At 38.0% G+C, this 27,999-nt stretch overlaps 1 protein-coding gene across 3 annotated transcripts; it reads right to left on the bottom strand.

The window, feature by feature from the left end:
- Nucleotides 1-156: 156 nt before the first annotated feature.
- PLGRKT (plasminogen receptor with a C-terminal lysine) lies at nucleotides 157-27,999 on the bottom strand. Of its 3 annotated transcripts, XR_005564772.1 has the most exons (5): nucleotides 27,904-27,999; nucleotides 7,302-7,432; nucleotides 6,234-6,343; nucleotides 4,910-5,027; nucleotides 1,921-1,977 (listed from the first exon to the last, which is right to left on the bottom strand). XR_005564772.1 is itself a non-coding variant. In XM_027709748.2 (4 exons), exons 1-4 carry the CDS (start codon nucleotides 27,970-27,972, stop codon nucleotides 1,859-1,861), a joined length of 429 nt encoding a protein of 142 aa, XP_027565549.1. In that variant the 5' UTR covers nucleotides 27,973-27,999; the 3' UTR covers nucleotides 157-1,858. The 3 variants fall into 3 exon arrangements, 2 of the variants coding, with proteins under 2 accessions (XP_027565549.1, XP_039240487.1); XM_027709748.2 differs by lacking the exon at nucleotides 4,910-5,027 and having other exon boundaries at nucleotides 157-1,977; XM_039384553.1 differs by lacking the exons at nucleotides 4,910-5,027; nucleotides 27,904-27,999 and adding an exon at nucleotides 12,818-12,881 and having other exon boundaries at nucleotides 157-1,977.

The raw sequence follows: 27,999 nt of genomic DNA, 5'->3' as shown, positions 1-27,999 counted from the left end.
ACAGTGCATATAATTAGGGTATTTCCTAATTTTCTAGGATTTGTAAGTAAAACTGTTGTATGGGCTATTAAAACTGCTCTCTTGTGGAAATGTCTTTCATAGGCTTAAAAGATGAGTTAAAAGGCACAGACAGAGACATACAAATACCAAAACAAGATGGTTTAACTGTTTTACTTTCTTGGAAGAAAGAGTATCAATAGATGACAGAGATCAAAATGAAACAGATCTTCAAAATTAAAGCTGGTGGACTTCAGAACTTGGAGGAAACACAGCAGATGATCTATTATTCAAAGCAAAACAAATAACTAGAGTGCTTATGTTCTATGAGTAGCACATAATACAGCAGCAATTGGTGAGGGATTATGAGACAGGCAAAAATGTGAAGTAGTCTTGAGCTGTGTTTTGTGAGCTCACAGAACATGTGTAGCACCACAGGCTGAGTTGAGGCACACCTTCCTAGACAATACCACTGCCTTAAATCTTGAACAGCTGAAGTGTAGACCAAGCTATTATAACCAAACAAGCCATTATAACCCATTTTATTCCACTGCATATTAAAATACATCACATTTGAAATGTTACAGATTGTATGTTGTTAACATGCAAATGACAGAATCCATTACAGAAGTGACTGAATGCAGAAGTGAATGCACTTTCAGAAATCAAACTTACACAGCCACACAAACTGTGCAATTAACTTCTACATTGAGAAGCTTTTTGTTCATTATATATTTACCTGTCTTATTGTAAAAATATTCTAATTTTAGTCAGGTAGTCTTCAAAATCATACTTGGGGCATTATGTCTAGCTGGACTTTAAGTCAATAATTTGTCAGTACAGACTCAGGCCTAATTTTTGAGCATTTGTTTTTCATTCCACAATTAGACTAATGCTAGAAGAATTTCCATCCAAGACACAAAATCATCTGGTTTTAAACAAGATTTGTAATACAGAAAGATGCATTTTTTCCAAGTGTGATATCAGAACATTAAAATATACTAAAACTATATTCTTAGTATATACCATGCTAAAGTAAAGGCATGCAAAAAATCCCTCAGTTTTTCAGTACTTGTAAGGCCACTTGGATCTACTCATTACAAAACCACACATTAATAATTTTGCTTGCTGTTAGCCTAAGTTAATATTCGTCTTAGCAGTGAAACTCTGATTTCATGTAAACAAATTATCCTGAGTTTCAAAATGTCAAACAAGCATGAAAAAGATTCAGGAAATAACTACATAATTTGTTTTCTCTTTTTGAGAAACTATCTCTGCTCATACTTTTAACACAGTTTCCCCTAAAACACACAGTTAGCAAGTGACGTGTTTACTTCTGAACCTGCTTCTGATAAAAGCTGTTTATTCCAGAATTTGAAGCAGAGATGGTGAGTTTACTGCCTAAAGAACAGCTAATAAAAAGTGTCATATTTTTCAAAGAAATTGAATGTTCCTGACTTCAAATTGAGCTGTGCATCTTGAAATGTATTTGAAAATTATGACCATATTTATAAAAATTTATAACTACCAATTAACTTATCTTTATTGATGATACTGAGTTTAGTCAGTACCAGACATTTTTACTACAGGTGAAAGTTATTTTCAGACTCTGAACAGACAATGGAAATTCAATATTTCATTATAAACAAGAAAAATATACTACAGCAACAATGGATATGTTGAAGAGATACATATAATATGAAAACCATTGCTCTAGAAAGTACTGATTTAAAAAATGAATTAAATTTTGATTGTATAAAAGCTCATAATTTTCTCAAATTTTTCATTATTAATTTATGTCCAAATCCAGTATTATAATCACATTTCAGATATACAACTTTAATGAAACTTTAACATCTTCTTATTTTTCTCTGAAGAATTTCGCCTGAGATCTGATTTTCTCCAGATCTTCAAAAGTGACAGGTCCTTTTGGCAATTCTAACAAAGTACTCTGTGTGTCAAGTATGTTCTCTGCTTCACCTTAAAAAAACCAAAACAAACAAAACCAAAAAAGCTGAGTAAATTTTGTCAATCTTACAGTGAGAAAGCAAAGGAAGGAAAAAAAATTAAGAAACTGATTTAGCTATTCTTGTTTGGACCAGAATAACAACATAGCAGATCACAGCTATATATTTTACAAACAATTTTACAAAACAAACTGATGTCGATATAACAGTAAGGTTGTCTCTAAGGAATTGTGGACAGGTGGGATAATTAGGAGTCTGAGACAGACGTACATAAAGGCATACATAAGCTTTAACAAGTAAATCTGTACAGTATTGTAGGTATGCCATATTTGGGCACAACTTCTCTTCTTGTCTCAGGCCTCGGCTAAAAGATGTCAGGGTAAAGCCAGAAAGTGGGCAGCACAGGACTTGCAGAAGCATTGGTCAAAGCACATTGCTCACAAAAAGATTTGCCAAGACAGTTACCTAAACATGCAGTCTTAACAACATAGTAGGGAAAAGTTGTAGGGTGCAGAATGCTCTCAGTAAGGCTGGAATGAAAACATCTAGGACAGAGAATCCAAAAAACAAAGACACAGACAGAACATCACATATAAGTTGTGGTGATCTTATTGTATGTAAGAAATTATGAAGATTAGGCAAAGAATATATTTGTTTTGACTGATGCCCATTTGGTACAATGCCAATGATCTTGTTTACCTATGGCTTAACTCCTTGCTTTGATGATCCTTGCAGCAGTGATTTGAAATTGTATTTATATTCAATAAGCCTGACTGAATATTGCAATGCAGTCAAGATTGTGGCCATTCTTCAAAACAGGTCTGAATGCCAAAATCTTCCAACTGCAGTTTCAATAGTACTGCAGTGCCTGGGACCTCTGCACATCAGTAATATCCAACACCGGTTACCACTCCCAGTAACTTGTAATAACGCAACGTCAGTCAGTTGCATATAGCATCTGATTATGAAACAGCAAGAGACCTTAGGTGACAGAGAGATGTAGATAGGCATAGCTCTATGCCTGCCACTCACATCCACTAGAGCACATTGCCCAGCCACCATCCTTCTCACATGGCTCAGGATATGAGGACAGAGCTACCTAAATCTTGGAAAAGGTAGCTAGAGTTCCACTGCTTAGTGAAGTTCTGTTTGGTTGGAGGCTGGCTATATAATCTCTCCCCTCCTCTAATCATTTGTCTGAAAAACACAAGCAGTTTGTGCCTGGACTGGGAGGAAAAACAAAACAGCAAGGCCAAGAACACAGATAGCAGGTCCATGACTGATTCTGTTGTGTCCTCAGACATCAGAAAAGATAGTGCATCTAGGGGCTGTTCTGTAACCCTGCCATCCCCCAAAGATTCTGATATATGACTGTGGCACACTTTGGGCTTTTCAACAGCACTAGGAGAACTCAAAACAAGTGTTTCCCCCTATGTCCTCAGGTTTTGGGCTTTAATTAGCCCAAGCTGTAAAGCAGGAAAAAATACCCCTTTGATTTCACCGTGGAAGAATACTCGAGTCATGAGATAATGTTTGGACACGTAGGCTAAAGACAGAAGAAAAAATAAACTGTAAGGAATATCAGAGACAAAATGCCTGGTAAAAGAGAAACAAAGAAACCTTCCAGGGGTGTAAAATGATTCCAAAGGATGAAGGACAGTAGATATAGACCTGTGTGATCAAGGTGGTTCAAATACAAAGTTCACTGTGCAGCACAAAAAAACCTGCAGATTAGCTTAGGACAGGGAATTGGTTGAGGCTGAAGACAGGCATACCGTGGGGGAAAGACACCAGTTAAAGGAGGAACAATAGAGAGAATACATTCATTATTACACCAGAAGGATGAAGCATGGCATACACAAAGAGAACAGATGGACAAGCAGAGAAGTGGTTTAGAAGGTACAGGAGTGGACAAAGCGATCAGCTGAGTATTCAAAGCAAGGATTATGGTTGCAGGTCAATTCTGTCATAAAACCTTCTCTTCAACTACATAATTTTAATCTTAAAGTATAAATGAACTCCTGATTTCCAAACCAGATTCATTTAGGCTAGTCCACTTCCTTTTATTCTACTATTGATATTGGTAATTAGTTTCATTTCCTTCTCTTACTTTCTTTTATTCTATCTTGTAAGTAGGACCTGTAGATCCAAATCTCTCATGTCTCTTTACAAGGCTAAATAAACCAATCACTTTGTTTTCTCTTGCAAGGTAGCTTGGCATTCCATAATAATTTCAGCTCTTCAGTATAATTTCAGATTCTTTTTATGGAAGTGGTCCAAATTACATGTAAATTTCCACAGAAGGTGTTTTCCTGCACCAATACCATTTCATCTGTGCTCTATTTGTACTAAGGTTGTGGAATATCCATCCCTGGAGGTATTAAAAGCCTTCTGGACATTTTCCTGGGCAACTGGATGTAGATGATCCTCCTTGAGCATGGGGGTCGGACCAGATAACCTCCAGAGGTCCCTTCCAACCTCAACCATGCTGTGATACTAGGAAACCTCACGTGATGTTTCTAGACTTTGCTCAACTCTCAATTTCATAACACTACTGGTTTATACTCATTCTGTGATCTTTTAATGCATTCAAGTTTTTTAATAATTTTCTTTTCTTTCATTTCCAGCTGGTAAGCACTGATGGTAGAAATCCCTATTAGTTTCTAGCTTCTTGTTGACCTTATCAAATGGAATCCTATTTTATTGTCTCATTTCTTCAGGCCACTCAGTTCTTCTTGTACTACAGTTTATTTCATCTCTGTTGATGAAACTAATCAAGTTTGTCACCCATACATTTAATTAGTATAATATACTCATAATTTAAAATACAAACCAAAAGCAGATCCAGACCAAATCTTGAGGAATATTGTTAGTAACCCTGCTAAAGCCTAACCTTCCTTTTTAAACACAAACTTTTGACATCTTCTCTTTACTCCCATGCTTACCTGTCTACTAATTTCCATGTCCTTCACATAACTTAATCTTCACGTGATACCACACCAAATGCTTTCATGAGTTTATAGTAGATCTACCATAGTTCTTTTGAAAAAAAAAAAAATCTTCCTGGAAAAGATATAATAAGTTTGGCATACTTAATTTTAGCTTATTCTCCATTTGGCTCCATAGTTTTTCTCCAAAACCTTTTCACAAGCCTTGCATACTGCTGAAGTTCCCCTAATGGATCTGAAGTGATGAAGATGACTTTTCCTATTTGGAAAGCAACAGGATACCACATTGCCCCTCTTCAACCTATATAGGACCACATGGTGCATTGTAAACACATTACATACAAATCCTAAATTCCAAGTGCTCCTTCTGCACTGTGTGTGCTACTCTCCTTTTCAACACTGATTTCCAAGAGCCAACCAATGTTTCCTCCCTGTGCTTAGCTGCCTCTTCATATTAAAATCCAAAGAAATTTATTTAGTGAGGTTGAGGAAATGTTCACAGATATACATTCCTGTCTCACCTAAATATATTTGCACCTGTATGAAGAAGGAACTACCACAGATTTTGTCGAATTAACTGACCATTATTTTCAATGAGGCATACAGAGTTAGGAAACCTAGCTGTTAGATCTGAAGGCTAAAGACCAAGAGCTGAAACGGATTTTTATTTTGTTTTAGTATACTTGTGCCAGTAACAGATAAGAAAATCAAGGTAACTAAAATGATTTGTGAAGGTGACAAACCATGGGCCAGTACTGTCTTCACTTACAATGAACACTCACTGAGCATGTCTGCTTCACTAGGAATCAGAGTAACTAAATCAGTGGCAACTACGAGGCAAGATCCCACTTTCTGGGACTCACCTTTCTTAACCTTGGCAGGACATTGCAAAAAGATGATCAGCTGATGTGTTTGGTCATTACAGTGTAAGGACATGATTCCTGTCTGTATCCCTTTATCTATTCTTATAATCCTTAACCCCTGCCAAAACAGCAGCATCAGAGTGGAATACAGAAGGAAATCACTAGGTCTGTCATTTCTCGCAATTATGCAATGCTTACTTCAGCTGTATTTATAGCCTTAGGGTTCAAATTTTTTGAAACAAGAGGAGAAAACAGTCTTAACTGAAGGGAAAGGCTGTAAAAGTAGAGTGAATACTCTTTACTGGGAAAATATCTGATTTTAACAGAGAAGAGAAAAAATGAGAGATAAGTTTTGTCAAAAAAAAAATCTATTACAAGTTTTCTCCCAGTCATTTTAAAAACACTTAGCAGGTTATCTGAAGCTTGGTTCTATGTGTGAACAAGACACACTTACATACCTTTGACCCTTTGCAACAGTGTCCCATAGCCCATATCACAATTATAGGCAAATACAAAGCCTAATGGAACTATTGGCATTAAAAATGCTGGGTTCTTCTTTTTCATTGCTCTGTGTTTAAAATAAAATAAAAAAAAAATATTATTTAGGATATTCAACATATCAGCACTGTTAATATAGGTTTACCTTGACTGTCTAGGACTTTGGTATCCTCCTACAATCTCTAATCAAAGAACAAGTCTTAATTTCCTCAGAAGCATTTGTCTTCTGGTTGCCTTCTTGCTCAACCCAAGGATATTTAAAAAAATGCTTAAAGTGAGTTTTGAATATACCTAACAAAAATGGGATTATCTAACTCATGTGGCTTGCATGTGCACATGCATATACCCAGCCACATGTAATATGTAACAGTGTAGATAACTGTGCTCAGTTCCAAATGCATCTGAGTCAAAGAGAATGCATAATGCATAAGGTGCATTTAATCTGTACTATGTACACAAAACCATAAATATTTCCTACATTCCCTCTAATCATGTTACATCACAAGCAAAATGTTACCAAACAAAGGTAAGGTAAGGCACGTTCTTCCCTATGCAATACAGCTTTACTAGCCATGTGGGTTTTTTTTCCTTGGGTCAGTTGATTCAAATTTAAGTAAGCAGACTTCAGAATACGTCCACTGGTTCACTGCATTAAAAAACATAAATACAAAATTTGTTGCTCATTAATAGTACATTAAATCACAGTACAGACAAGAAAATAGCTTGGCTTTAAAAAAATCTCTCCTCTTCCACACACAACTTTTACTTTTCACTGAACTTTTGCTGCTTCAGATGTATTATTTTATTGTCAGCTCACATGTCTCTGCTTTTAAATAAGTCTTCAGTACAGACATAACCACAACACATCCAGAAGCAGACAGAATTCAGAGTCCCTTTGTCATGTGATCAACTTCTGAGCAATTACTGGATAAAAATAACTACTTGTTGTAATGCAAAAGGAAAATCCAGCAATATAGAAATACACATGTAATATATTTATATTTTCCGTTAGGAAATAAACTTCTTACCCAGCTGTTAAAACTACAGCAGAAAGTCCAAAAAACGTCCCAAAATATTTGAGAAATTCCCGTGTCGAAGCAATCTGCATGGCTGCTTGTCTCTCTCTCATCAGGTTCTGCAGCACCAGTTGCCTTTCCAGCTAAAGACGAGAGAGAGGTTAAATAAAGTTGTCATCTATTTATTTTAAAGACTGAGTCAATCTCTCACCTATAAATCCAAAACACTAACTGATATGGCAGTCATTCATTGTTTTTGATTGCAAGTGGTCTTCTTCAGTAACAACTCAGCATAGTTTATACCAAGAAATCAATTAGCAAATGCTTTAATGCAGAATCTCTCTAATGCTGCTTCTCAAAGTTAAAAAAAAAAAGCAAAATACCAGTCTGATGTTTTGAGACCTCCACAAGTCTCAGCAGTACTCCCTAGTTTAAGGTTCTCTGACCTTATGGTGATCCATACTGTACCATCTAGTTGCTTTCCAATTCATTCTAATGAACTTTAATTTAGGTGATAGTAACTTCAGTCATTCTTGACAGCTCTTTGCTCTTTGAGGATTTCTCTTCCTCAAGATGCACCATAAGGCATAATAACTCTTCTGCAACACCACAGTTTACAGATATAGAAAAAACATTGTGAAGATTCCAGATCTTTTAAAGATACTGGAATACATATCAGCAGTCCATGAGAAAATACTTCTGTAACTAGAACTAAAAACAGTAATGGAAAAAGTACAATCTAGACAGTATATTCACACATTAAAACAGAACTTTCTATGGTACACCAGAATAAAAAAGAGAACTTTCTACGATGCACAAGAATAAAAAAGCGGATTATTCTATTTTTTTCCCATTACATGCCCCATCTAAACACACCAATACATTTCCACTAAGTAAAGGTAAATTCAGAATTTCTTAAAAGTTCCTCTTGACTGTACAGAACACCAAAAAGAACAGTAGTATTTCCTTCTTAGAGTGATGCAAAAACAAGAACTGTGACAAAAATAAACAGTCTTAAACCAGAGTAGAGAAGTTAGTTAACACAATAAGAAATCTCTTCTTCACAGTAATATTTATAATTCATCTTTTGGGGAAAAAAAACAGAGTATCTGGATTGCTATGTCTAGCCTAGCTTAGCAAGTTGCATGAAAAGTCCAACAAGGTACAGGAAACAGAAGACCAGCTGCCTAAAAAAGTGTATTCTAGGGAAGAAAGAACAAAGAACAAGTTCAGAAAATTCTCTTCTAATGAATCTGTAAAAGTAATTAAATATGTTCTTTTTTCCTGCTTTCTAATTCAAGAATAATTTAAAGGATTTGTAATTACTTAAGGTTTCCACCCATTTATTCATCTCCATTACTATTGATTTAGCCCAAACAGAACAATACCTGTTAAATTGTTACTAATTATTTCTTCAGACCATGTTGGTCTTGCTATCTTATTTACCAGTTCATTCAGTACCTAGATAGGTAGAATTAATTTTTGAGACAGCATAATGAAAAAAGGACATATCTAATTACATATAATTGTACACAGTAGGAAAAACAACATTCACTGTAGACTCACAGTACTGTTTCATCTGTTTCTCTTTCCTCAAGACTCACATTGTTCTCGCAAAAAAAATATCAACTGGCTTTATCTTCCTGATAGCCATAATTTTCAGACGGTCTTTTTTTTTCATAAGAAGTAATTATATAATGGCTAACAGGACACTTAATAAAATATCAAAATAATTAGATTTTATTTTGTCACCTACGAGATACTTGGAAATTCTAAAATAAACAAGCACACTGCTCATTTTTGTTTCCCAATATCCTAAGCCTGGTAAATTGCTGAGGGCTGACATGATAAGATAAAATAATGACATGTAATATCAATTTAATGACTCTATTTTCCTCTTCAGTGTGATTATAGGTGTAGTTTGCACATTTGTGAAAAGTATTAAGGGATCCTTTGTTTGCCTGTCAGGACAGATAAGAAGCCTAGGCTTCCAAGATGCAAAATAAGCTTCAATTTGAAGAAGCACATGGTAAGGAAGTGGGACAAGGGTATGCTGATGAAATATGGCTCTTGCTGAAAGAAAACAATGGAGAAGAAGAAAAACAGACAGTTTTATATGCACAGGGCTTAGAAAAATGTAAGTATGGCATAAAAAGAAGGCTGTAAGTTTAAACTTAAGAGTAAACAAAAGGATCCTAATATGACTTCTCTAAAAACAAGACACACACACACACAAACCAAACAAACCAGAAACAAAACAAAAAAAAAAACAAACCAAAAAGCCCCTTAAAAATGTTATACTTGGACAGCTCTTTAAAACCCAAGTGCTGAAAGAAAAAGATAAGTCACAGACACTAAAGTAAAACAAACACTAAAGTCTAACAAACACCTTTCTGTAGAGACTGTCATATCAAATTTCAGAAGACCAAGTGTACTTTCACGTATATCTACAAGTAGTTTATATAAACACCTAGTATAAATGAAAACAACTTGTTTTGTATATTAAAGACAGCAGCTACTGTGGTGGAGTACTGATGCACAGAAGGCAGTAAAAAGTAGATCTAGTGACATTTAGTTGAAAGAATAATTTAATTCTTGCTATTACTGAAGTTTCATGATGCTACAATGAAGAGTTTACAAGATCTATTTTGTCCATAAACTTACAATGTAGTATCAAGAAAGCCCTGGGATGTGTTTGGGGATGCTAAGTAATCTATAATACTGATGCAGAGGTTTGTTTTTAAACCAATTTTTATTTACTCATAAGTTATATTGAGAAAATCCAGAAACAATACACAAACATGCTCCAAAATCTCTCTGAGTCTATGCAATACTATGTCAAACCCAGGATTACCTCTCTCAAAGGCCAGAAATTCCCTTTGTTCTATCCTCCTTTATTCTGAAAAAATCTTCATTCATGTTTTCCATTTCCAAGATCAGTTTTGTCACTTGGCATAGTTTCACCTTGCAAAACAAAGGACTATAGTGCTGTAGCTGTTAGGATTGCAACAGGACTCTGCATAACCAAGAGGCTTAATCTTAGTGTTCCAAGGCAATTCCACACTGACTTCACTGCATTTCAAGCTCTCCTTAAGGGAAAGGGAAAACTGAGCAACAGTTATGGCCAAAGTTGTCCTGTTACATACTTCTTCATCAGGCAATTTAAACTTACTGGAATAACTGCAGGAAAACTAGTTTGGAGAAACCTGAGCTCTTTTCAGGGAGCACTGTAGTCATGGTGCTGCACAGCAGGAAACACCCCTCTGGCATACTCTGACAGAGGAGACAAAAGGCAGGGCAACTGCCTACCCTGTGCCATCAAAGACTGCTTTAGCTGCATCCAGACCTGACGTCTGATCACCTAAATAGGTTTATGAGCAATTACCCTAAAAGTGTATATGCATTTAGATGAAATCTGGATGCTCTAAGTGTCAAAATTAAGCACCTACATGGGCACTCAGGCAACTCCTCTGTATCTCGGTCTTTCAAAAATTTAAAAAATTCAGGCACAATATCCTTGTGCTTATTCATTTAACATGCCAATCTTAAATGAAGCATCTTGAGCTTGGATAGTTTTGAATAATCAAGATACCCTGATATGCTGACCTTACACTGGCAAACAACTATCAGTAGATCTTAAGGCAAAACTATTGCATTAAGATTACAGTAACCTTAAGGAAATTAGGATTTGAAAACATATCTAAGGAAAGACTCAGGAGTCCACCACAAAAGCTGATTTTAAATTAGATGAAAGAAAACTAAATCATGTTTGACTGCAGTTCAAATCAATATCCCATTTTCAGCTGTTAATTTCTTAGTAATTGTGTTTTATTTTCCTCCACATGTGTCCTATTGAAAATGCCAGTCACACTGGGATAGTGAAAGACTTTTGATCTATTAACATGCAGATTTTATGATAAAGGCCAAGTCTTACTTCCTTAGGACTTACTTTACAATGATGTTTAAGATTACTTCTTTTCCCATTTTGGCAGAGCAGAAGTAAGAATTAAAAAGTATTAATTTTAATTGCAAACCATAACGTCACATGTAGAACTTTATAGGTAATAAGGCAAAAAAAAGTATATTATTCGGACTTAGCAGAGGTGTGCTATAATTTATTTAGAATAATCTTACTGACAGGAAAAGCTGATTAATGGAGGAAACAAGCCAGAGGCGCACATCATACATATGAAAAACAGTTCACCATCCAAGTGCCGTGTCTTAGGGAATAAATTCTATTTCATTTTAAATACATAAATCTCCCATCTATACAGCCATAAAAACTTCAGTAGGGATGATTTACATCACTATGCTTGTATAAAAACTATAGATAAAGGGTCTGAAGTGCAGATTTACCATAGGAGGAAGAGATGCTGTAGCTTTCCTACCCAAGTTGCTGTGCATAGCACAAGAGAACTGAAACTCCGATGTGAATGCATGGCTACACATCCAAGCATGCTTTTCTATTACCGTTAAGAAATCGTATCCTATAACAATCAGACCATGTTTTAGAGACACAGTTGATATAATAATATAAAAAAAGAATTTACGTAGAATTCTGGGAGTTCAATTCCATAACAATTCCATAACAAACAGATTTTTTAAGTGACAGCAACTTATAAATTGGTAAAAAATATTGATTGCATAATTTTAAAATTTAAGTTTAGTATTTCAAAATGATTATTAGTAGTAAGTAACATTTTATATTTTATAACACTCTCAGGAGGACTCAATTAGAAATAACTTTCCCATTTTTCTTTAAATACAGCTAGTAGTTTCTCAACACTGTGTGAGACACTGTAAGGCTGAGAAAACTGGGATTTGAAGTCTGTCACATACAAACTCATACAGTAAAAGGAAATCAATGTTACAAAATGAATCATGACAGATGAAGAGAAGTGAGGCGGAGAGGGAAAAGGTCAGTTACTGTGAAACTGATAATGCTAATAAACTAGTCAGTGGTAACCATCCTTATCATTTCTATTCTTCAGACTGCCACGATGATGTCAAACCACATAAAAGAGCATTTATACCATCATTTCATTGATTAAAATCCAGTGGGAGAAAATTCTCATCTGAAATAATTTAATCAACTTTGACAACTTGAAAAAAAAAATCCAGTCCTCTCTGGACTACACACCACATCTCTGGTAGACAGACTGGAAATTTGTCATACTTTAGACTCTTAGCTTTTTTTCTCTCTTTCTTCTGCCTTTCTATTTCATGTTCAGATGCTGTAGGTGGAAATGCTACTTTGGTTTTGTACCCCTAAATGAGATGCAAGGTGATGTAAAAAGGCTCAACAGAAATGGAAAGTAGAGCCAGTGCAAAATGCTCTTTTCTTCATTGTCCCCGTGTATTAAACAGAATTTTTTTGGTGTATTTTGTACAAGTTGAGACGTATCTAGGGGGACAAAGACATAGTAACCAGTCCTTTTCAATTTGCAACCCTATATATTTAATGGCTCTCCTGGGAGAAATGCTCTTTCCCCCAACCTGTTAAAAACAGTGGGTAGGACAAACCTTACCTTGAGATCAGTCATGCCAGTAACTTATATAGAGAATGGTATTTCATGACAGCCTGGAAAACAGATATTCAGACAGGAAAGGAATTATCTACCTTATAAGAAATGATCAGCTGTACACCATCACTGCTTAAGGTCTGAAACTCGGTATCTAAACCTAGGAAAAGTGAAACTTGAAGAAACTGTTGGAATACCGTTACGTTCATGTTAAAAGAGTCTCTAGTTTTGTCACAGGCTAACACATCTGTTATAGGGCGCATAATACAAGGTTATTTTCACTTACAGTTTTTCAGTGGTTAGAGATTCTGAAAGTGTTCTTTAAACAACTACTAACTTCTCAGCGCTCAGAGCTGCAATGAAAAATATGGCTTAAGTTTTCAAAAAATGTGAAAATCACACATACAAAAATCTGCAAATCACTTACAAAACACATGAAAGTTGGTGTGCAGGTAGTAGAGTTACATAACTGCACAAACCCCTTGCAGCAGCAATGCACCTGGCATTTCACAGTCAGACAAGAGATTAAAGGCTTATGTGACCTATCCTGGGTGTCATCCTTCCTAATCAATGGGCAAAACCAGAAGGTGTTGCAAATGGTTGGTTGGTAAAAACAAATGGAAAACAGAACAGTGATACCTATGTTTGCACCTCCATTGTAAGCCACCATATTGCAATTCAGAGATGATAACCTGTAATAATTATGTGGTGTCTGCTTGGTTCTATGACCAGTATGCACATAGATGTGTCAGGAAATGGGCCTCTAGATCAAATGGTTAAAATAAATAAGACCTAAATGCTTTAAGCTGGTTTGCAAAGCTTGTTTGCAAATATTTTTCCCATCAAGTACACAGAGCAATTAAAATTATTAGCACTGCAAGAAAATACACTCCTTAAACAGAAAACTAATTTTTTAAACCTTCCCTGCAAAGATAGATTGAAAATTATTTACAAACATAGTGCTATCATAAAAAGAGTCTCACAGTATTAGCTACAAGTCAGAATGTAAACTGTACTGAAAAAGTCACACAGAATCACAGAATATTCTGAGTTGGAAGGGATCACAAAGATGAAGTCCAGCTCCTCAATGAATGGCCTATATGGGGATCGAACCTGTGACCTTCATGTTTATCAGCATCATACCCTTTATATTCCTGTTGTTGTCAATAACTTAATGGAATTACATGCCATATGAAAAGAAAATAGTATCAAAAGCACCTATCAAAATCCATGTGCCATTTTGAGGTGTGAAGAGGAGAGATTTGATCCAATAGACAAAAGCATGAAAGTAACATTTCTTGGCAGTAACCAAGCATTCCTGTGATTCTGCTGTATAGCCTTTAAGCAATGGACATGCAGCAGAGTGAAGAAGGGTGTCCATCCCCTGCATTTAATAAAGTTACCTATAAGAGTAAGCAAAGTTTTAAGGTACTATTAACAGTGTTCAGAATTCTCAAGAGTTTTATACAAGCTCTATAAAGACAAACCAAAATCACTGGACAGCCAGTTACGTAAAAAACAGGTATCCATGTGGTAGAAATAGTAAAATAGATCAAGAAGTGTAAGACAAAGAGTTAACATTACAATGTCAAGTAATTTTGAAATCTGACTTTGCAGATGCTGCTGAACTCTTTGGACTGGAAGTCAGCTTAAAGAAGACAGAGGTCCTCCATCAACCTGCACCTCAGGAAGTCCCCCATCATCCCCACATCACCATTGGCCAATCAGAGCTCAAATCAGCCCAACAGTTTAATTACCTCGGTAGCCTCATCTCCTCAGATGGTAAGATCGACGGAGAGATAGACAACAGGTTAGCAAAGGCATACAGTGCTTTTGGAAAACTCCACAAAAGAGTATGGCGTAATAAACACTTAAAGAAAAGCACCAAGATCAGTGTTTACAGAGCCATTGTGCTGTCTACTCTCTTGTATGGTTCCGAATCATGGGTCATCTACCGCCACCACCTGCGTCTCCTAGAACGCTTCCATCAACTCTGCCTCCGTACAATCCTAAACACCCAGATTATGTGACCAATACATCTGTTCTAGAGCAAGCAGCTGTCACAAGTATTGAGGCCATGTTGATGAGAACACAGCTGCGATGGGCAGGGCACGTCTCCAGGATGAAGGACCACCGCCTCCCTAAGATCCTGCTTTATGGTGAACTTGCCAGTGGCTGCCGCATGAGAGGAGCCCCGAAGAAAAGATACAAGGACTCCCTGAAACAACATCTCAGCCTTGGCCATATTGATCACCATAACTGGTCTACTCTGGCCTCCAATCAGGAGGCCTGGAGACACACCATCTATAACGCAGCTGTCTCCTTCGAGAACACACACAGGATCACTCTCGAGGGAAAAAGACAACGCAGAAAGAACCGTGTCTTGCAGAATACACCATCTAAGGAGTCTTTCTGCTGTGCCTTTTGCAATCGAATGTGTCTGTCACGTATTGGCCTCATAAGCCACCAGCGTGCCTGTAGCAAATGTGGATAGAGCCTTCCCAAATCTTCGTTCTCGAAGCCTAGCCATGAATAATGGAATAAGAACTATTCAACTTGTTATTTCTATCCCCCACTAATGCCTCTATGTATGTTCCTTGTATGCCTCATATGCCTCAAAAGCCTGGGGTTTTCTGAAAAACAAACAAACAAAAAAGGACTTCTACCACTATATAAAAAATTAAACACACAAGAAATAACTGTAAAATTATACTGTGGAGTGAAAAGCTGTCATAATATCAATAAAATCTGCAAATACAATATTTCTTCCTCTCTGTTTCAGATTCTGACTTGCAAAATTATTGCGTCTCTCTTTACACCATTTTTATTACGGAACTAAAATAAGTTAAGTTTTCTTGACATATCCATTGTACCTCCTGGGCATTTATGAGTTCTACTCAACACAGAGCTTTCCCCCTTCCCCCCCTTTTTATTTTTTTTTTAAACTTAGCATTCAGGAAACAGTATTTCATAGAAAACAAGTAAAAGGCCAAATTTCACTTCAATGGATTCCACAGAAGACTGAAATGGTAGGTTTGCTCTGCTAAGGAGGAAGGAATTATAAAAAATTCATAGTGTTACAGGAGTAATGCTATGAGATTCAGAAGATGTTTTCTCTTTGCAGTCAATTAAATTCCCCCAACAAACTGAGACCAAACATGTCAGGGTAAGCTGAGGGTGCACCTCCAAACAAGACCAAAGTTGCAAGTTGCATTCACAACCGTATGTACTAGTCACAGATACTCTCCAGCAAAAGGACTGCTACAATTGCACAAATTGAATTAATATTTGTCTCACTACTAGGGCAGCACCCAGTCTGTTTTGCATCTTCTGCTGGTAGTCATTGCATGTTAGAAATAGCTATTAAAAGCTGTTCTTTGTAAACCACAGTATTTATTTCTTTACAGTGATCAGGCAGAGTATACAGTTTCTCAGCTAATACCAACCAAACTGGTTTTTTTCCTGCAGGATAGATGGTTCTAATCTTCCTCAGTACAGATAGCATTCATCTTGTCCTGTTCCATTTGATGCACAGAAACTAATAAAGATATAGAATTGTCACCAGAGAGCATTTATTTCCCGAATTAAGCCCAGATCACCTAAGGGACAAAACAATTTTTGTAATGCTTCAAAACAAATGCATTAGAGATGTCATAAGCGCTACTAGTATCTTGTCTATAGAAAACAAATCTAGCTGTTTCCCTCCCCACAGGGAAAAAGATGGTAGTAGTCAGGAAAGGCAAAGCTTGCTTACATTTTACTTCACGAGAAAAAAAGGGAACAATTGTTTTCATTTCAATAGAACTTTTAAAAAAATCCTTTTGACTATATCTCAGTGAAAACTTTAGAGAGGAAAAGGTTAGGGACTTACAAAACCCTGCAGAAAATGACTCAGTGTCTGAGACATTAAGAAAAATTAAATTTTTCAGGTATTGTCATGGAGGTGGTTGATCTTTTACTAAAAAAGATAAGGTGACAAATCTGTAAATGGAGAAAATGTCATCACACAAAATTTTCCTCAGGCACAGGAAGGACTCTATAGAAATCAGTCTATGCGGAAGACTGTGTCAGTACTTTCTTTTTTTGTCAATGAAAGTGAAAAACCATGAAAAAAGTTTACTTGTTCAGAAACTCCTTGGCATATTAACATTAGCCATTCTTCCTGCCAAGAGTCAAAACACAGCACACATATGCCTTTCAAACACCACTTCATTTTAAGATCAACTGATAAACAATCAGTACTATTTTGACTGAGTAATGAGTTAACTGAATTTAATAAGAAAAAACAACAGAATTCCAAAATTGTATTTGTAAATATAATCATCTTCAAAAAAAAAGAGGTCATCTTCCCCTGCCCTTACTAATGCTTTCTTATACTCTCTTTTCCATTCCTAATTTTAGCTCATTACTCAAAAAGCATCCTAAGATAAAGGGTTGGGACAAGTGTAAGATACTAAGTCCCCAGCAAGAACAAATGATAAGCTTATGAGGTGCAAGGCCAGATATACCTATTATGCACCGTTGCCTTTTACTTCAGGCATTATCCAATTCACCAAGACATTCAGAATATTAAACCAAGCCTCTAATATAACATTTTACAAAAACAACATTTCACTGAATTACGGACAGATTTTCTTTAAAAAAACACGTGAGTGTCTGAATATAAATTGAAATGTTATAGTCCTTTTCCATCACTTATGATAGGTCTCACTTTATTTTTTTACTGTTATTATTTCTTTAATTCAGAAAGAAATCCCAATATAATTTGGTCATAGGATATGGTCAATTAATAAGCATGCTACAGGATACTTCTATACTTTCATTTCAGATTTAAGGACAAATTGTTGAACATGAAGAGAAAACTGCCTTGTTACCTCCATTTATTACCATTCAATACAAAACGCTTAAGGCAAAACAATCCTGGCAGGAAAGGAATACAATCATGCTATGGTTTGCCTCTAACCAAGAACCGACAATGTAAAGGAAAGAAAATATATGATATTAAGTTGTATTTATCCATATTTTCAGTAAGTTTTTGATAGTTTTTTCTAGATACTGATACTTTTGTTACACATCTTTTGTAACATCAAATTACAGTCACATGAAATTAATATTTATACATTAACATATATGACGAAATAACATTTCAAAGCATTTTGTTATGAAACTGAGAGCTTTAGAGCCATTTGTGGATATGGAAAATATTCAACTGCTGCTTTGTGAATGCCTGTCTCATAGCTTCTACATACAGTGTAAAATGCACACATTTCTCCATAGGCAAGAGCTGGAGAACAGATAAAAGCGCAGAACACTTGAAAGTCATGTTCAGAAGTAGAAATCTTGTGATTTATAATTTGAATGAACTAAATAAGATATTTTTTCTGCTAGAGCCAAATATGTTTCTGGCATTTCTGTGTTGTGTCAAAAGAATTTTTCTTACAGAAGAAACTGCTATTTTATTTTTCATCTCTGAAAAGGCAGACTATGCATTATTGCACTGAGTTTCCCTAGCTATGGTTTATACTATCTGCCCAATTACTCAACAATTTTTACTAATTAGGGAAAAATGCCTCTAGTTTGTATTTCCCTTATTAATTTGCACCACTGTCCAAATTAGCTGTTTAAACAAAGCAAGGAAAAAAAAAAAAAAGACCACTTAGGGGAAAAAAAAAAAAAAGAGAAAGAAAGCATAAAAGTATCCATTTAGGTACAGAGCTGCAGAGGATCTTTCACACCAGTATCTGGCCCTCACTGGAATAGGATAATGTAGTTTTCTCATGGCTCAAAATAAACCTAGATCATGTTTAGGACCCAAAAAGAAGGAAAATATTTCAAAAACAAGGAAAAGTTGGCAAGTTTTCAAGGAAAAAAAAAAGTACTTGCACTGCATTGTCCAAAATAGAAAAAGAGCCCCTTACTTTTTCAGCTTTACTTGATCTTGACTTTTCTTCTTACCAAGGAGTATAGAACCTTTTCCATGTCCACACAGGGAGCATACAGGGGACAAGTCTATAAACTCTCAAAGACTAACTACTATGAAAGCAGATGTATGGCTTTTTCCTGATATTGGATCTGCTATCCAACATTACCTGGGGAGAAGAATGCACTTTAGAGTCTGACATAATAAAATAGGAAGAGAGTAGGATGGCAACAGAATGGGAATGAAACTATCCAGACATTCATATTGCATACAGGTTAGAATAAAACATTTTTATGATTGGTAAATACAAGATCTGTCAGAACTATATTATTTTCCTAGCCTGTTTATTTTCTCAAAGGTTAAGTAACTCCCACCAAAGATTAATTTGAAGGAATATCTATGACTCCTGAAAGCAATTATGCTTTCCTACTGAGAAGATTATCCTTTTGTCTGATAAGGAATCCTCTTGCTGGGGAAAAAGAAAAATCAACCCAAAAGTCTAAAAAAAACCCCCCTGAAATCACTCTGAACTGCTATTCCAAAACAACAATCTTGTTACCCACAGAAAACACTGATATGCCCTAAGCACTAACTAGTCTCTTTTCTTTCCAGTATTTTCAGTGATTTTTAACTCCTCCTGTACAACTTGTTTGTAAAACTTACATTTTTCAAGAATTTCAGTCCTCTAGTCTTCCACTTTTTCAGTCTGATCTGACCCAGAAAGTCTGGCAGAGCCAACCTGCTCTAATCTTAAAGCAAGACTTTTGCAACTAGTTTTGCTTAAATAGTGGTTATAGTTTTTTATCAAAATTGCTAATTTTGCATGACTTATGTATGTGCTAGTGCTGGATACAATAATGCTAAGCAGTGTAGGAGAAACTGTGAATACAGCAATATATATTTCAAAAGTTATATATATATATAACAAAAAGTCCTTCTACAGATACATCAATAGCAAAAGGAGGGGCAAGGAAAATCTCCACTCTTTACTGGACATGGGCGGGAATATAGTTATCAAAGATGAGGAAAAGGCTGAGGTATTTAACACCTTCTTTGTCCCAGTTTTCAACAGTAAGACAGGTTGTCCTGAGGACAGCTGGCTTCTGGAGCTTGTAGAAAGAGAAAAGAATCTGAACAGCTCCCCTGTAATCCAGAAGGAAACAGTTAGTGACCTACTGAGCTGCTTGGATCCCCACAAGTCTATGGGACCAGATGGGATCCATCCTAGGGTGATGAGGGAGCTGGCAGAAGAGCTTGCCAAGCTGCTCTCCATCATTTACCAACAGTCCTGGCTCAGTGGGGAGGTCCCAGATGATTGGAAGTTGGCGAATGTCACACCAATCCACAAAAAGGGCCAGAAGGAGGACCCCGGAAACTACAGGCCCATCAGCCTGACCTCAGTGCCTGGCGAGGTCCTAAGTCCAATCACAGAATACCTACAGGATGGACAAGGGATCAGACCCAGCCAGCACAGGTTTAGGAGGGCAGGTCCTGTCTGATCAACCTGATCTCCTTTTATGATCAGGTGACCCACCTGGTCATTGAGGGGAAGGCTGTGGATGTGGTCTACCTGGACTTCAGCAAAGCCTTTGACACCGTCTCCCACAGCATTCTCCTGAAAAAGCTGCAGCCCACGGCTTGGACAGAGGCACTCTGTGCTGGGTCAGGAACTGGCTGGAGGGCCGGGCCCAGAGAGCGGTGGTGAACGGGGCTGCATCCAGTTGGCAGCTGCTCACTAGTGGTGTCCCCCAGGGATCAGTGTTGGGCCCAGTTCTGTTTAATATCTTTACTGATGATTTAGATGAGGGGATTGAGTCCATCATCAGCAAATTTGCAGATGACACTAAGCTGGGAGGGAGTGTCGATCAGCTAGAAAGCAGGAGGGCTCTGCAGAGGGACCTGGATAGGTTGGAGAGTTGGGCTGATTCCAACAGGATGAGGTTCAACAAGGCCAGGTGCTGGGTCCTGCCCTTTGGCCACAACAACCCCAGGCAGCCCTACAGGCTGGGGACAGGGTGGCTGGAGAGCAGCCAGGCAGAAAGGGACCTGGGAGTTTGGAAGCTCCTAGGAAGCTGAACCATGAGCCAGCAGTGTGCCCAGGTGGCCAAGAAGGCCAATGGCATCCTGGCCTGGATCAGGAACAGTGTGGCCAGCAGGACCAGGGAAGTGATTCTTCCCCTGTACTCAGTGCTGGTGAGGCCACACCTCGAGTACTGTGTCCAGTTCTGGGCCCCTCAGTTCAGGAAGGATATTGAGGTGCTGGAGCAGGTCCAGAGAAGAGCAAGGAGGCTGGGGAAGGGACTGGAGCACAAGTCCTATGAGGAGAGGCTGAGGGAGCTGGGGTTGTTCAGCCTGGAGAAGAGGAGGCTCCTCACTCTCTACAACTCCCTGAAAGGAGGTTGTAGTCAGGTGGGGGTTGGTCTCTTCTCCCAGGCAACCAGCAGTAGGACAAGAGGGCATGGTCTTAAGCTGTACCAGGGGAGGTTTAGGTTGGATATTGGGAAGAAATTCTTTTCAGAGAGGGTAATCAGATATTGGAATGGGCTGCCCAGGGAGGTGGTGGATTGTCCGTCCCTGGAGGTTTTTAAGATGAGACTGGATGTGGCACTTAGTGCCATGGTCTAGTAACCACAGCGGTAGTGGATCAAGGGTTGGACTTGATGACCTCGAAGGTCCCTTCCAACCCAGCTGATTCTATGATTCTATGAAAACTTTCAAAATATACAGGAGATTGCACAATTCTTTTCAGGTAAATTATTCCCACATACAAGATTTTTGCTTTGGTTTTGCAATCCGACATGCAGGGCACACTGAGGCTTTAATTATCAGTTCCCTTCCTTGTGATGTTACTTCTGCACCATTATCACTCACACATACCTAAAGTCTATCTGGCCACTGTCAGTTAAAAGTTAGACCAGGTCACACCTTGTTTCAACAGACACTGCTGCGTGTGTGGTGCTCAGCAGGAGTGCAGACATCAAGAAGTAACTCTTCATAATCCCTAGTCTGTGAAGAAACAGATGTGAGGAAATACTACCTCATAGGATCTACAAAATACAGTGGGCTGTGTCTGCTTCCATGGGGGTCAGAGCATCATAAAATAACTGGGGTTGAACCTCAGCAGCTCCTGTTCAGAACAGGGTCAGCTATGTGATCAGACCAGGCTGCTGAGGGCTTTATCCTATCAGGTCTTGAAAACCTTCAAAGATAGAGGCTCCACTGGGCCTCTGCTCCACTGCTGGATCATCCTTGCAGGGGAAAAGGCTCCTCCCTACATTCAGGCTGAATTGCTTCCCCTATCCTGCTTCAATGTATACCCATTACCTCTTGGCTTCCTGCAATCCACCACTGTGAACACCCTGGCTCTGCTTTCTTGATAACCTACTCACAGTTGCTGGGGGGCTGCTATTGGATCCTGCACCCCAGAAGGCATCCTTCTCCAGACTAAGTAAGTACAGTTCACTTGGCCTCCTTTCAAGAAGTGCTCCAGTCCTTGAGCATCTTGATGGTCTGCTGCAAAGGTGCTCTTTTTCATCTACATTTTTCTTGCACTGCGGGAGGAGAAGGGGGGGAAACCTGGACGCAGTATTTAAATGCATTTAACAAAGCACTGAGCAGAAGACAACAGTAATTTTTGCCAACCTACTGGGTTCACTACTGCTTATAAAACCTACGTTGGTCCTTCTGACTTTCTCTTCCATCAGGGCACAGTGCTGACTTACCCTCTGGTTGCTGTCTTCCAGTGTCCCCTTCAGCTCTACAGAATTGCTCCCCAGTTGTCAACTCCCAGCCTGTGTTGTTGCCAGGGACACTCAGCTGACACTTAGATCATGTCAGCTTTCCTAAACTACTTTATCCTCCAGACCTGCCTCCAGTTCTCTCAATAAGACAAAATCTGCTCTCCCAGTGTTCAGCACCTGCAACTGATCTTGCTATAACCAAGTCTGCCTTTGATATTACATCCCCAAATGAGTTCTTCCCTATTTTTAAGTAACAAATTCTGCTGTGCATGACCCTGGATGGCCCACCTAGTACCTACCTGTGTCAAACAGTTATTGCTGACATTTTGCAGAAATATACTCAATTGCTTATATCCTATTTATGGCACTTCCAGCAGATGTTAGGGAGCCTACGGTCTCATGAGAATCAGTCAGTAATCCAGAGGCTTTCTGCAGTTGTTTAAAGGCTTCATATACTCTGTCACTCCAATCAGTGATCTGCAGCATATTCCCACCACAGTGTCATGTTTTGTGGCTTCTTCTTTGACTTTAACCCACAAGCTACACCTTAACATCATATGTATCCCTACTCCTTTTCTTTCCTACCTGTCTTTCCTGAAGAGCTTGTATCTCTCCATTATAGATTTCCAGTTGCATGAGCTGTCCTACCACATCTGTCATTCCCATGACGTTGCAGTTTCGTGACTAGAAACAGCTCTTCTTTTCTTGCTGGTTTCTCAGGCTGTATACATGTATGTCTGAGCACATACAGGCCTCTTGCCTCCAGAACCATCACCACTGCAGAAACTCCCAGCACATTGTCTCATAAAAGCTTTTGCAAGGACCAGGTCTAGACTTGTTTACTTAACGTCTGCTACAACAGCAAAAGGCTCCTACTGTGCTGCTGTAGTAGGAACAATTTTTTTTTAGGATGGCAGAATGTTTTTTTGGAGAAAACACAAAGGGTTTTAATTTTATGATTTTCTGGGTTTTGGGGCGCTTTTTTCAAAAGCAGAGTAAAATTCTCTGTAATAGCTTAGAGAATTCCTTATGCTCTAAACTATTGGAGAAAGAAGTTAATTGTTTAGAACTTGTTTGGTATCACATTTAGCAATTCAATAAAGCTAGGAATTGATCTTTTCCATGTGGCTTAGTCTCTGGATGCACCATTGTCACTTTTTTGAGCTGACTTGCCCCATTTACTTCATTTCACTAGCCAGGCCGCTATACAACACACTTTTCCATCTCTGACCAATATCAGTGTTTCTCTCCCTTCTAACTGTTTTTTTTGGTGTTTTTTTTTTTTTTTTTACAGTTTTCCCAGAAATATATCTAGGAGAAAACTTCAATAGCTAGACAACATCAAGAGAAGGACTTAATCCCTTAAGTATGAATGTTATATGTAAAAATACCACAAACAAATCAGTCAGATACTGCCTTCCAATTTTGGTCATCTCATGTTAGAAAAAAAAAAAGAACTATAAACTAGTCATCGATTCAGATCTCATTATTAATGATGTTGCAAGCTAATATATGAAAGAGTAAAAAGGTTAGTCATTCAAGGATTCAGTGTATCACCCATTATTTGTGGAGTTCCAATGAAAAACACCTTTCAGGTAAAGATATAACAGGAAACAGTTATGATAGATTTTAAATGTGTGCTGGTTTTGGCTGGGGTAGAGTTAACTTTCTTCACAGTGGCTGGAATGGGGCTGTGTTTGAATTCATGCTGAACACCAAGTTAATAATATAGAGATGTTTCTGTTATTGCTGAGCAGTGCTTGCACAGAGCCAAGGCCTTTTCTGCTTTTCATACTGCCACACTGGCGAGGAAGTTGGGGGTGCATGGGAGGCTGGGAGAAGACACAGCTGGGACAGGTAACCCACACTGACCAAAGGGATATTCCAGACCATATGACATCATGCTCAGTACATAAAGTGGGGGGGAAGAAGGAGGAAGAGGGGCATGTTCGGAATTTGATTCTAGGAATCATGGCTAGGCTTCGCGAACGAAGATTTGGGAAGGCTCTATCCACATTTGTTACAGGCACGCTGGTGGCTTATGAGGCCAATACGCGACAGACATATCCGATTGCAGATTCTAAGAATACATAAAGCAAAACTTACTAACTTTGCACTAGAGAAGCTATAACTGCTGTGTGTGACCTGGAGCAGAGACCTCCTCTAACCCATTCAGCTGCACTAAAAGTGCTTAGCAAGGCCATATAGTAGGCTTCAGCTGTAGATCTGATATATTAAGTGTTTGGAAAGAATTTGCAAGCTACACTTTAAGGAGCAGGCTCATGATAAAAATGAAGCCTCAACAAACTTCTACCATAAACAGTCTCCACTTGACACAGACTGGTATTTCATTCTGGAGCCATACCAAGACAATACAAACAATTGGCAAGTCCTTCAACATCAAGGCAAACAGTTGAGTTTTTATTACTCTTCCAAAAATGCATTAAGGTACAATTTACAAGGCCACAATCTCTTCTTTTCAGAGTTATCTTAAGAAAGCTGTAAAGAAAAAAAAATATGCACACAACTTTAAAACCTCTTTTAACATTTTCTTATTCTGAAGTAGTCAATCTGGTTTGGCTGTCCAGCACACACACCAGAGTGACTCTAAAGTGACTGAGCTTTAGCATGCACCAAGGTTTGGGATTTGGAGGTCTTTATCAACTTCTGTCATGATATTGCCTTCCTATTTTTGCAATAGTCTCTTTCCAACCTACAATCCTCCACAGGGCATAAGTCAGTCACTAAACAGCTCTGTATCTTCTCTCTATTCAGAGGAGAGCATACACCTATTTTTTTTTACTTAAAAAAAAAAAGTATTCTGTCATGGAAATGGATAGCACAAAAATCATGTTCCAAGCACTTTATAGTAATTTTATGACTCCTCCTCATCTAAAAAGAGCAGGAGAAGCCTTCACAGGTGACCAACACCTGCTGTGTTTTGTTCCAGGTCAACCCAAAGACTTACCAGTCTATTCCTCAGCAGTGTCATACCATTGTTAGTAGGGAAGGCATTCTAGGAGAAACAATCTTGATGACTTCTTGACCCACATGAATTGGCTTTGGAGTAGCAATTGTAACCTATTCCTTCAACATTTTAATCATAGGCACTCTGAAAGGACACTCAGAAGTCATATATATCTGTATCTATCTCTATATAGTTTTAAATTCTGTAACTGAATCCTAACATCTAAAATGACAGTGTTTGAATTCCTGAGTGGATAATAGGAAGTGTGAAATTTTGCTCCTTCCCTAGAAAAGCAGGATATGTGGTGAATAACAGACAAGGTGAAAAGACCTGTCCCCTCTAAACAAGCTCTAGTTTATTTCATGAGCTCTGTGGGTGCTCTTAACACAAATGCAGAAATTTCATGTAGTTCTTTTGTTGATGTGCTGTGTTCTGTACTTTCTATTCTGGTTAGACTTTTATTCCTTGCCATTTTTTTAAACAATCCAAATGTACACCTTGAGAAAGCTATTTCAATAACTGTTTACTAAGAAAACCATTTTAAGATGTAAAAGGTAACCTGAAAAAAGCTACATATTTGAAGCTGGCAACTAGGAATGCAGGTATGTTTGTGGTTAATTATTCTTTCCTCAGTATGGATTAGAACTCTTTAAATATAACTTTTTAAAAAATATTTCTAGACGGTGACGTTCCTTGACCAACAGGGTGTTTTCTTAATAGGAAACTGACTTCACACACTGTGATGCTTGCTAAAGACCTTATTGTGCTGAGACCAGCTGAAGTTTGATTAGTGCATAATACAAGTAAGTTGTCTTCAAATAATATAAAAAATACTAAACTAACATTTTATACTCTATATGTAGTGTTACAGTGATAAGAAGCAAAAGGTAGAAGGTCATGGCACAGTGCAGATTAAAATTTAGTCATGCCCTTGCCCGCACTGCATCTTTTACACCTGACATAACTGGGCACATTATGCACTTTTAAAAGATGGGGGGTTTCTAACATGGCAGGTATTTCTGCTAATACAGTAGGAATAAGATATGATCAGGTGTTTGTAGTGTTAGAAAGAAATGTACTATTGTCAAAAAGAAGAAATACAACAAAGCAACTTGCAAAAATTTTATATGCAATTGTGAAAGGGCTTTTCTGTTACTGCCCTCAAAGTTTATTTTTTATAAATGCCTGAGCATCTGGGTTAGAACTAGAGCTATTAGGCATCTGGCATCAAGCTAAAGGCTGCCATTCAAAGTCTGCAGTAGCCTACAAATGCTAGCCTGTTTCCTCAGCTCTGTCTTCCTTTCTGCACAACAGAGAAGCAGATTGCTTTAAGTTCATTATCAATTTGTCAAATTGAAAACCTTCCTGTCATCTGCATTTCCAAAAACTCTGGGGACGGGAGGAGCACTTCTGTGCATGGGGGAAAAAATAAAAAGGCTTGTCCACAAATTTGTGGTTGCATCTGAGAAACATATAACCCAGCAAATGATGTCTACAAACCTTGCAAAACATTGCTTTTCTTTAAACAGTGAAGAGCTATCCAGTATTTTATTATATAATCTTTCCTTATGCTATCTTTCTTCTTCTTAGACATTTCCAGGCTCACCTCCAGAGTTCACTTTACACGTGATCCTACAAAACCTACCATCTGCATGCTGCTTTGAAAACTAGAATATGACATCTAGCGGCAATTTAATAAATTGGAAGTTCATCCATCACCAAAGGGACAAATTCGAGCTAAATCCTTCAGATTGCATTCCAGCATTTACTATATAAATGTTACAAATAAGTTACAAATCACAAGATACCTGTGAACTAATCAGAAAGCTATGACTAGTCAGTGCAACTTTCTGAACCTTAGTCCAATTGGTCTTCCTTCTTCTCTGCTGATATTTTATTATTTTATGACAGGGAATAAAACATCCCCTATGCTCCATTTAGTGTGAGGCTTCTAGAACAACAAATAGCTCCCGTTAGCCAACTGAACCTAAAGAAAGAGCTGTCTGAAAGATTTTTTTTCATAGTGGAAGAGTTGAAACATGTATTTTAAGAGTATAGTATCTATGTTTTAGTAACCACACTGTTACTGATTCACTTTAACATCTACATGTTGCTTAAAACTGAGTAGCCCAGCTGTGCTTCAGCGTAAGCACAATTTCAGTGTAAGTGTACTTTTCAAAGTAGGTTTCCAAAACTGTGTTTTTAGGATGTGGTTACCATAAGGATAGTTTCCACTTCTACAATTTGTTAACAGAGACTGCTGAGGAAGTTGTTGGATCCAGAGAACAGGGTTTTACAGACCTGAACCTGCTGCATTAGGTAACCACACCGGAACTGGAGCACCCTGAACCCTGGCAGGAGAACAAAGCTCAGCCGGCGAAGCTGCAAGCCCGGCTCTGCGCAGGCAGCGAGCCGCGGTGACCTTCCTGACCTTCCCCCGCACCGCCGCCGGCCTCTCTGTTACCTGCAGCCGCATAAACTCCTGCTGCCCTTTCAGGCTGTCGTTCATGGCCTTCGAGAAGATGAACCCCATGGTGCCCTGGAGCGGAACACACACCGC

The sequence above is a fragment of the Pipra filicauda genome, unplaced genomic scaffold (genome assembly GCF_003945595.2).
Source record: "Pipra filicauda isolate LSUMZ 115617 unplaced genomic scaffold, ASM394559v2 scaffold35_size7292922_pilon, whole genome shotgun sequence".
NCBI classification, from domain to species: domain Eukaryota; kingdom Metazoa; phylum Chordata; class Aves; order Passeriformes; family Pipridae; genus Pipra; species Pipra filicauda.
The sequence above is the reverse complement of the archived record's forward strand: the minus strand, read 5'-3'. Positions and strand labels throughout refer to the sequence as shown.

What these genes read in the sequence shown, in the direction of transcription:
- PLGRKT (XM_027709748.2), bottom strand. Translation starts at nt 27,972, where the DNA reads ATGGGGTTCATCTTCTCGAAGGCCATGAACGACAGCCTGAAAGGGCAG. An exon ending in GCTGTAGTTTTAACAGCTGG is followed by an intron (nt 6,344 to 7,301) that starts GTAAGAAGTTTA and finishes TTTTAAACACAG; the next exon opens with AGCAATGAAAAAGAAGAACC. An exon ending in ACTGTTGCAAAGGGTCAAAG is followed by an intron (nt 1,978 to 6,233) that starts GTATGTAAGTGT and finishes GGTTTTTTTAAG; the next exon opens with GTGAAGCAGAGAACATACTT.